At 37.3% G+C, this 10,550-nt stretch overlaps 2 protein-coding genes across 15 annotated transcripts; one reads left to right on the top strand and one right to left on the bottom strand.

Moving 5' to 3' along the window:
• Positions 1 to 5,030, top strand: LOC112754711 (folate synthesis bifunctional protein, mitochondrial). 11 transcript variants are annotated; one of them, XM_072220973.1, is made up of 6 exons: positions 230 to 489; positions 1,350 to 1,605; positions 2,133 to 2,246; positions 2,339 to 2,426; positions 2,517 to 2,636; positions 3,002 to 5,030. In XM_072220973.1, the coding sequence occupies exons 5-6, from the start codon at positions 2,570 to 2,572 to the stop codon at positions 4,480 to 4,482; spliced, it is 1,548 nt and encodes a 515-aa protein (XP_072077074.1). In that variant the 5' UTR covers positions 230 to 489; positions 1,350 to 1,605; positions 2,133 to 2,246; positions 2,339 to 2,426; positions 2,517 to 2,569; the 3' UTR covers positions 4,483 to 5,030. The 11 variants fall into 11 exon arrangements, with proteins under 11 accessions (XP_025658226.1, XP_025658230.1, XP_072077074.1 ...); XM_025802445.3 differs by lacking the exon at positions 1,350 to 1,605 and having other exon boundaries at positions 223 to 489; positions 2,125 to 2,246; XM_072220975.1 differs by lacking the exon at positions 2,133 to 2,246 and having other exon boundaries at positions 1,455 to 1,605.
• Positions 5,031 to 5,616: 586 nt separating this feature from the next.
• On the bottom strand, positions 5,617 to 9,336 carry LOC112754710 (fructokinase-like 2, chloroplastic). Of its 4 annotated transcripts, none has more exons than XM_025802438.3 (6): positions 8,951 to 9,336; positions 8,654 to 8,771; positions 8,222 to 8,481; positions 7,486 to 8,138; positions 6,599 to 7,070; positions 5,617 to 6,127 (listed from the first exon to the last, which is right to left on the bottom strand). In XM_025802438.3, the coding sequence occupies exons 2-6, from the start codon at positions 8,758 to 8,760 to the stop codon at positions 5,868 to 5,870; spliced, it is 1,752 nt and encodes a 583-aa protein (XP_025658223.1). In that variant the 5' UTR covers positions 8,761 to 8,771; positions 8,951 to 9,336; the 3' UTR covers positions 5,617 to 5,867. The 4 variants fall into 4 exon arrangements, with proteins under 4 accessions (XP_025658223.1, XP_025658222.1, XP_072077069.1 ...); XM_025802437.3 differs by having other exon boundaries at positions 8,654 to 8,743; XM_072220968.1 differs by having other exon boundaries at positions 8,222 to 8,543; positions 8,654 to 8,743; positions 8,951 to 9,333.
• Positions 9,337 to 10,550: the final 1,214 nt, after the last annotated feature.

Here is a 10,550-nt window from a genome sequence, read left to right as displayed (position 1 = left end):
AATAGGTACTTTCTCATGTTTTTAGAGTTTTGCATATTTCTAATAAGTTTACTTGCATAAAGCACCTTATAATTTATTTATTATTTTATTTTAAAACGATTTTTCCGGTTGAATCATGATTAGACCGGTTGGACCAATAAACCAGTAATTAGAGCGGTTCAATGACCGGTTCGGTTCTCAGTACCTTGCCCCAGACACATGAATGAATCTAATCTGCAACTCCCCCTTCCTCCTCCATTGCTTCCAGGTGCCAAGCCGCTCTGAAGCTCTGATTCCTTCTCCGTCTTGCTTCCCCAACCGTGGTTTCCTTGACTACCCTACCCCAAACAATTGGGTAGTCATGAAACATTAGAGACTCTATCCGCCTCTGCTTTGAAGATGTCCCTTACTGCTCCAGGGGGAGTCGTTGTCCAGTGACGACTCAGACTCTCTTCTGCCGCCAATCTCGCAACTGTGTTCGCAAGTTCATTTCCCTCTCCTGGTGTCCAGGTAACTCCAAGCTCCTGCTGCTCTTGCAACAAAATTCTGATATCTTTTACCCTTTTAGGATGGCGTCAATTTGCTCTTGGATTTCACTGTGCTTGAACTAAAATTTGGAAGTCTGATTCCCCATTTCCCCCAATTGTAGATTTTTTTTTTGCCAGAAACCCTTATATATCTTGTCTGAGGCTTTTTTGCCCAATTTCTTTCTAATCAATGAAGAATTAGCACCTTTGGAAAAAAAAACATCTTTTTATTTATTAAACTAAGAACACCCAATTGAAGGGAGTTAGCATATTCACTTCAAAGTCACTTCAACATGAAAGCCTCTGCTCAGATGAGTATACTGAAGTGTCTTAATGTTAATGTTTAAGATTAAAGTTGTCAACCAAGTTGCTCTTTTTAATGGAATGCTCAGTTTTTTAAATCTTCACTGAAGCTTTGTGACTGAATTTTCTATGACCATCGTCAAAATACTAAAAAGCAAATCAGATCCATGTTTGTTGGCAAAGGATCTTTGTAACAAAAAAAGGTTTCATTGGACTAGTGTGGATGGATTTTTTCCCTCTTTTTTCCTTTTCTATGTTGGTTAAAGAAAATTGGATCCTTAAGAAACCGTGTGTTTTTTTTTTTTTGTCACATTGCTTTGCATTGTATCAAAAACTGGATATTTAAATTTCCTTAGATCTAACGTTCTAATCAACCACAAAGTTATTAATCAGTTAATCTTAGCTCGTCATTTGTTTGTAGATATTTTAGCTAGAGCTGTTCATTATAATCCAAAAATTGATCAAACCGGTTAAAAAATCTTATCTGATTTAAAATAACAGATTTTTTTAAATGCAATTTCTTTTAACGTCGTTAACCAGGACCAAACCTAGTTCCTAATTTCTCTCAAATTGGAACTCCCAGTTCTCCAAACTGGCGCATAACACATTGGTGTTCAACTCTCTCTGACTCTCTTACGCCTCTAGGGGAAGGACATCGGCAACCTCGCAGCACCACCAATCACTTCTGTGTATGTGTTCCGATGAGGTTGCTTCCTTCGCCGTAGTAGGTGTCTTCTCTGCTAGCGCAACTCTTTAACCTTCACCACCACCGTTCACAACTTCATCTTTCTTCTGGGTACGGTGTTTTTTGCTCCTTCATACACAATCTGTTGCCTTGGAGTTTGGGTTCTTGGGGTTTTGTAATTACCTTTGTCATTTTCTTTTTCTTTTGTTTAAATCATTTAGTTAGAGTAAAATTCTTAAATTAGCATCTTGTGTTAAAATTAATTTTGATCTACCAGTTATGCATAGCCCTCTTCTCTACTCTGTTCTACATTGCTTCTCACTTAGGTACCTACATAACTGTCATTGGTCTTCTTTGCAATAGGTACTAACCTTTGACTTTATTCTGCTCATTAACATATCTGGAATTTTCTTTGCATACATTTTCACAGAGGTTTAATCTATAATTCTATATAATGAAATTATAACAACATGGAATCAGAATCACTCTTGGATAAATAGTGACAGGAGGCATTTTGGATATCATTTGGAACTTGCAACTGATTTGTGTAGCATACACACTTCACATGCAGAATAAAATTAGTATCTATTTAAACTTGAAGTCTTGATGGTGGCTACTTATATGATTAAGGATTATAGGAACAAAGTTGAATCTGAGTTGACTAATATCTGCACTGATATCATGGCTCTTATTGATGAAAACCTTATTCCATCTTGTTCTGGTGGTGTACCTAGTGTCATCTTCTATAAAATGTGAGGGGATTTTGTTCTCTCTTTTCATTCTCTCTGACGTCTTTCTGTTTGAGGAATTTGGAATTTGATTGTTTTTGTTTTGTCATTTGCAGGAAGGGGAACTATTATCGGTATCTGGCCAAAATCAAGTATGTTGATAAGAGAAAGGAGGCTGCTGATCAGTCCTTGAAAGCATATCAGGTTTTCTTCTATTTATCTATGTGCTTTGAGGGTTCTTGATATTGGTTCCTTGCCATGCCTTCTTGTAGTGTAATTCATTCATTAAACCAGAGAGGTAGCATATTTCACTTCAAAGTTACTCCAAGACGGAAGCCTCTGCTCAGATGGGTATATTGAAGTGTCTGGGGCTGCCCAGGCATCAGGTTTTCACGGCCAGAAAGTATCTTAATGGTAATGTTTAGAATTAAATTTCTCAACCAAGCTGCCTTTTTGTAAAGCTTCATCAAATCTTTTTTTGTGATTGAATTTTCTATGACCATATATCGAAAATCAAATCAGATCCATGTGTGTTGTGAATTAAATCTTGTAACTGTAAAAGGTCTTATTCCTGTATTAGTCATTGGACTGGCTTTTCATTAGTTGAAGTTTTAAAAGCCAAATATTCTTAATCATAAGACTTCGGAATCAAGTTGTAGAGCATGAATGAATTATTCCCCCCTTTCCCCCTTTATTTGTATGCTTTATTCAATTGGACTGTTTCTAAACTGTATATTTATTTTGTGGTCCTCATTGATCTGTTTTAATTTTGAATGCAGTATCGAGCTTCTCCTGTCTTCACACAGCACAAAATTCCTCAGTGGAAGCTCACTCACAAGATGAGGATGTGGTGATTGCTTTGGGAAGTAATGTAGGTAATAGGGTTCATAACTTCAAGGAAGCCTTGAAAATGATGAAGAAGTCAGGCATACAGGTCACAAGGCATGCTTGTTTGTATGAGACAGCACCGGCATACATTACTGATCAACCTTGCTTTATCAACTCTGCAGTTAGAGCTGTTACTAAACTAGGTCCACATGAATTATTGGCTGCTCTCAAAAGAATTGAGAAGGACCTCGGGCGAACCGATGGAATAAGGTATGGTCCAAGGCCAATCGACTTAGACATTTTATTCTACGGTAAATATAAAGTCAGATCTGATATTCTCAATATACCTCATGAAAGAATTTGGGAGCGGCCTTTTGTTATCGCCCCTTTGATGGATTTACTGGGATCAGCTAGTGACAATGATACAGTTGCTAGTTGGCATGCATTTTCGAGCCATTCCGGTGGACTATATGAATTATGGGAAAAATTAGGTGGGGAATCGCTTATTGGACAGGAGGGTATATGTAGGGTAATGCCTGTTGCAAATGGCTTACTTGATTGGTCCTTGAGAACTTCCGTTATGGGCATCCTTAATTTGACCCCAGATAGTTTTAGTGATGGGGGGAATTTCCAGTCTGTGGAATCTGCTGTATCGCAAGTTCGATCAATGATTTCAGAGGGAGCAGATATAATTGATATTGGTGCTCAGTCTACGCGACCAAAGGCATCTAGGATCTCTGTTGAAGAAGAATTAAGTAGATTAATCCCTGTCCTAGAAGCTGTAAAGTCAATGCCTGAGGTAGAGGGAAAGCTCATATCTGTTGATACTTTCTACTCTGATGTTGCTTCAGAAGCAGTTAGTAGAGGGGCTCATCTTATAAATGATGTATCTGCAGGGCAGTTAGATCCTAATATGTTCAAGGTCATTGCAGATCTAGATGTTCCTTATGTTGCGATGCATATGAGGGGGGACCCATGCACTATGCAGAGCAGTGAAAACCTGAAATATGATGATGTTTGCAAGGAGGTGTCCTCCGAGTTATATTCAAGGGTTAGGCAGGCAGAACTATCAGGAATTCCAGCATGGAGGATTATTATTGACCCTGGTATTGGATTCTCGAAAAAAACTGAAGACAATTTGGATATCCTCACAGGACTTCCTGCAATCCGAGCTGAGATTGCCAAGAGTAGCTTTGCCATCTCTCGTGCTCCTATACTTATTGGACCCTCAAGAAAGAGATTTCTAGGTGACATTTGTTCCAGACCTTCTGCTGTTGAGAGGGATCCTGCTACCATTGCTTCTATAACAGCGGGTGTTCTGGCTGGAGCTAACATTGTTAGGGTGCATAATGTCAAAGATAATTGTGATGCTGTGAAGCTGTGCGATGCAATTCTAAAACATAAACATTCTGCCATGAAATCTAGACAATGAATTTGTCACCAACTTTGATGTTGAATTCTTTTGATACTCCCGTTTGATACATGGACTTGGCTTTATGCAACAAAGCCTTTGCTGATTTTGTTTGCCATGTCACTCGCATCTAAAGGTCATGTAGAACACTGACATGTTGCCAGTGCTGACTGGAGCAGAGAAGCATGGAGTACAATTAATGGAAGTGTATGTCAAATGGGAATAAAGCTTACACCCAGAATAATCAGCATGTCCTTACCAGTGTTGAATAAACTTTGGGTAATGCTAAGATGAAGAGTGAAGATTGCATTTTTTTTTTTTAGAATAGAAAAAGTCCACCAATAAAAATTTATCATGTGCATTATCTTCACTCTTGATCCAATTCTATTCAACTAAGAAATTCCCATAAACCTTAGTCTTCCTTTGTATTTGATTCTCAAATTTTGTTTCAACATTTCACTTGTAGCTTATGATTGACAGATATTTTTGGTCATATATGCAAAAAAGGATCTGTTATATCCCAGGAGGAAAAGAAAAAAAAGGTGAATGTCAAGGTATTTTAGCTTTTAGCTTTCCACGGTTTGAGACCATATATAGGGTCTGTTTGGGAGTGATGGTAGAAAAGGCAAAGGAGAGAAGGAATGGCACAAATTAGAGGAGATTCCGTCATTTAAAAATTCTTGAAAATAGCCTTAAGTGTGTTCCTTTCTTCTAATAAATAACTTAAGGGAAAGCTACCAAAATGGATTATCATGGTAAATGTGGGAAAATAAAAAAGCTATCCTGATTCATGGGAGAACAAAAAAAAAAAAAAAAGAAACCAGTCTTTGTAACGCTTGTAACTGAACTAAGAAGAGTATGTGCTTAGTTTGTTGTTAATGAATAATGATATTGAAAGCGCTTATGAGAGAGAGAAGGAAAATATCCGTTCAATTATATAGGTAACTGACAATAACACATTAATTTAGCATTCAATTCCGGAAAAAATGCTCGTGATTCGTCCAGCATAAGGCATACCTCGGTTAATTCCGAGGAAAAAAAATTTGGAATTATATGCAGTTTAGACATGATCATAACCTTTTGTAATTTAGCAAAGATGCATAAATTTTGTGAAAACTTGTAAGAAAAAATCACACAATATCTTACTAGAGGACATAGGAGAAAATACAAAATTCCAACTCCCAACAACGATTCGTGGAATGGAATTTCTTTGATATTTGATTATGACGATGCCATTGATATAGCCAAAAAAAGTTAATACAAATGCCTAATGTTATAACTAACAACGGAAAAACAACAAGGGCAAATATATAAATAACACTCAGTTCTCTGTACATGGGATGAAAGCCTCACTATGATTCTATGCGAAAACATAAGGGGAAAACTAATATTACTAAGCGCATGGATCAACTAACAGGCTCTAATGCGTCCTCAGGCTCTAATTCTCGGTCACTCTTTATCGTGCGGTACTCGGTTTCAGTAATTGAGCGTATACCATTGTCGTCGGGAATCACGTCATCCATATCTTCGCGCGGAGGAAAGCCACGCACTCGGCCTTGAATCCATTGGTCTACAACCCCACAATCAATTGCATACTTGATGCTACGCTCCAGGTATTCTTTATCAGTTATGAAATCAGGCTGAACTGTTAACATTCGCATGAGAGCTGAAAAGAAAGAGAAGACGCCATTAGTTTTGGGATAAACATGAATTTTCATCTTAAAGCCACTCTTAACAGTTAGAAATTCATGCTAGAAAGTATGTATGTGCAACTCTATATATAATAATGTTGATTTACTTTATCTTTGAAGAGAAAGGAAGAAAAGGGTTTGAAGAGTATCAGTGAACCTATTTTACTTTTCAAACCTTTTAATTCCTTCCCTTCCCTTCCCCCCTCAAAAACTGAACTCAGAAGACGCAAACACCCCCCAAAAGAAGCAAGAGAGGTCCTTTTAACCAGACATGCTTTTAAACACTTCCAAAGGCTATATATACAAGTTCCTTGAGAATTTATTGACTTGAAAGCTATTCATGTCAAATATTCTTTCATAACAATGTCAGACATGATTTAAAAGAGATTTATTGGTCCTTTTTCTAAGGCAAAGACATTATTAAATGTAAATTCACTATAAAGTACCTGCAACAATGCCATCTCCAGATGCTGACATATCACAAGTGAATGGGGTGATTGGAGGGTCCTCCATACCAAGAATAGCACCATCAAACTCCTGAGTGTAGTAATGTATCTTGGAAGTTCCATTAGTCACAAACAAAATCTTAAGATTCTCATGCCAAAGTGGTTCTACCACTTCACGTTCATAATGGACAAACTTGGACCAATCGTTATTTTTGGTGTCAAATTCTTCTGTTGGTGAGATCCCACATAAAAATTCTAGTTCTTGCTTAGTGACCTCAATAATGTCTGCTAGATTCCATACTTTCTGAATGAAAGTTTTAGTTTCTTCCCTAGATTGCCATAGCGGCATAGGAAGGTTTAGATCATAGAAAACAACTGCTCCAAATTTCTTCGCAATCTTTATCGCTTGTAGTGTAGTGGATCTCATGTTACGATCAAGCAAAGAATGTGTGCTAAAGTAGAACATTTTTGCCTGCAGGAGATGTTATTAAATTATTCAAGCAGTGAAAAACAAAAAGTATCAACATCAATCAGAGGACCTAAAATGCAATAAGGAAAGCAATCATTCCTGTAATGGTGGCAACATTTCATATTTTTACTTTTCATTCAAATGCAAATTACTCTTTAACTAACATGTCCATCAACAAAGCGCCATATCAACAGACTAAGTGTTGTAAATACAGAACAACACAATAGACAATAGGATAATGAAATAGTTCGTTGGTTAATCTTCCAAGTTCTGATTTTGCTAACAATGGATGATGGTTCCATGAAATGAAAAAAGGCATTATCAAGCTCTATAATGGTGTTATATCAACAATAATCAGCCTATAAGGCTATAACCTACCACTATAAAATACAAACTTAAATGGGCTTCAAGTTAATACCTCTTTCAGCACATCAACATTTATCTCTGTCTTTGTCAAACAATCTTCAGCACAGGGTTTTACGCAACTCATTTTCAGTTTACTCCTTTTACCAATCTTCATCGTTGACGCAGCAGTAGACCTTCTACTATCAACACGGACTGATCGGGTTTGAACTTTATTCACATTCATATAATACAGCATTGCTTGACCATAATCGTCATCACCAAGCTTTCCCATGAAAGCAACCTTACCACCCAAGCTGGCAAGAGCAATGGCAACACTACCAGCCGAGGTACCAGGGGCCCTAACAAATTTTTCAGGGCTCCACAATGCATCCTTCATTGTTTCATGAATGTCATGATTTATAAGCCTATTGGCTGGCCTCCCCGAAGGAACAAAGGAATACTGTGCGGCTCCAAAGCAACAAACAAGGGGAGGCCAACCATAAGTATAGCTAATATCTTCTTCATCATAATTTACCCATTCTAAGTCATCATCACTTTCATCATCCACATTTTCAATAAAGGAAGTCTCCTCTTGGTCACTTGTTTCACCTTCGCTAGCCTTATTCTCTATAATTACCTTCTCCTCCTTAGGTTTCCTTCGTCTTCGAACCTTTTTCTCTTCCTTGACTTCCGTATCTTCTTCCAAATCAGCAGATACAGATGTAACTATAAATGATAGCAGGTTTAGACAACACTTAAAATAAAGCATATATATCACAGATAAATCATCAGCATCAAGACTAAGGCACCTTTTTTTCGAGTCCTTCGAGTTCTCTTCTTGGAATCATCGCTAGAGGAAGTTAAGCCTTCATTGGCGGAAGCATCAATGTTCTCCTCAGGGGACCCATCTGTGGATTTTTTCTTTGTCCTCGCTGTCACCCTCTTCGTTTTAGATGATCTAGAAGTCTTCTTTTCCACCACTGCATCATTTTCATTGGACTTTCCTATATCAGAATCAAGAGAAGCTTTCCTCCTAGCCATTGCCACATGACTCCATTTACATCCGGACCTTATATCCCAGGGAACCAAGGTTGTTGTCAAACTCGAGAGTCTTACAGAGATAAACTTCTACTAAAGAATAAATGTTTAGTATTCTAAATCAACAAACATGTCCACTTAGCGGGAAGTTAACAATTTTACAGACAATTAGCTTAAAACTCAAATCCATTTGTTCCTCTTACATGTTATCAACATCATCATTGCCTTGAATATCAATCCCATGCTTCCACACACGATCACTTACATTTCGGAATGCATTTTTCCTTCTAGACCTAGGAAGATACAACATTATCAGACATCCTGAAAAATATATCATATTATCAAATCATCAACATCAAGTTCTAATATCAGAATCCTAAATCCCTAATTACTAACTAATAACACACATTCATACAAGATAAACACAGCCTACAATCTCTACAACCATTAACAACACAAATAAATATGTTCAGATTTGCATTATAATGATTAATGGCAACCTGAAGTTGTGAACTGGTGGGGTGGATGAGATAGAGCAGGGAGACAGAGAGAGAGCCGGCGGAGGCGATGAACGGAGTCGAACGAGAGAGAGAACACAGCGGTCAGCGACGAACAGAGACGAACATGACAGAGGGAAGTCAGAGAACAAAGAATGACTACAAGCCGTCGGCATCGAACAGAGACGAACAAGGAAGATGCGAAGCCCAACTGAGAAGAACGCGAGATACTGAGAGATAGCGGAAGCGACAGACAACCGCCACTAACAGAGGCGACGGTGGGAGAGAGAACGGGAGGCAGAGGTGAGAACTGAGAAGCAAAGGGTTTTAGTGTGTGCAACGGCAAGAGAAGGGTGTAATCCTAAATCTTCTGATAAAAGTTAAAACATAATAAAATAAAGAAAACAAAAAGGAGAAATAGGTCCTAATTTTTTGTCTTCGAATATTTTCGTCATTGAAAATAAAATAATATATTTAAGTATTTGACTTTCTTAAAATCAGGATATTTAAATTTTTTTGTTCATATGGATCTGTTAAATCCAACGAAATTTAATGTGGTTCCTGATGCATTAATTTGACTGTTATAGTCTTATAGATATATACATGGATAAAAATTTTTTAAATAGAACAAATAGGTCTCCAAACGCTCAAAACGACATATTTTATCCTAAGTTTGAATCCTTCAAATTTATAGTAATGGTGAACAAAAAGAGAATAACATTTTAATGGCACCCAATTTCCATCTCTACTATCTGAAATTTCAGGTGATTAAATTGTTGAATAATTATTTTTTAATTCTAAAATAATTGTATGTATATATTACTGTGAAACCTAGAGAAAAGATTTTAATTTTGTACATATTTGTAGAGAAGCAGCTTTTCATCTCTTGAATAATTGTAAGCAAGTAAAGGCAATAAATTAGGGTGCTACACATGGAGGGAAACTTTTTAAAACAGGATAAATAGGTCCCCAGATGTTAAAACGACGTCGTTTTACCCTAAACCCTAGTTCTTCAAATTCAGAGTAATGGTGAACAAAAAAAGGGCAGTATTTTGTCCCATGGCTATTAACGGAGTATCATCAAACTCAAGAAAAAATGGAGGTGGAAGAAGACAAGAATCGTCTGGGCTCGCATTAAGACCTGAGCTCGCAGCGGACTGATTGTTAGGTTCGACGTCCCTATGTGAATGGAGGGAGTTAAAATGTCTAGGTTTTGAAGAAGTCAAGGACTTAAATGTATTTTCCAATTCTCAAGGACGACAATATCCGCGAGACATAAGGTCAGAAACCTATTTGTTATTTTCTCTAAAATAAAAGAATTTGGACCAAAACGACATAGTTTTAGCCAAAATGCAGAAACTTGTCAATTTCATAAACTCGTGAAACAATAAATTTTGGGTTAAAATTCAAAGAGGCAGAACTTGAAAATCATACTTTTAAACAGTGATGAGTTATTCCTTGAGATACGAATTACTAGCTAAGATTAGCAGGCCGCAACAGCACAAGATTATGCTTGCGCTTACACATGCACATACGCGACTGAAAGAGTGAAAGTGAAGAAGGGTTCAAGCACTGGTGCAGAATTATAAATACCACAAACTAA

This window comes from Arachis hypogaea, chromosome 16 (genome assembly GCF_003086295.3).
Source record: "Arachis hypogaea cultivar Tifrunner chromosome 16, arahy.Tifrunner.gnm2.J5K5, whole genome shotgun sequence".
Taxonomy (NCBI): Eukaryota; Viridiplantae; Streptophyta; class Magnoliopsida; order Fabales; family Fabaceae; genus Arachis; species Arachis hypogaea.
This window is presented reverse-complemented; position numbering and strand designations above follow the sequence as displayed.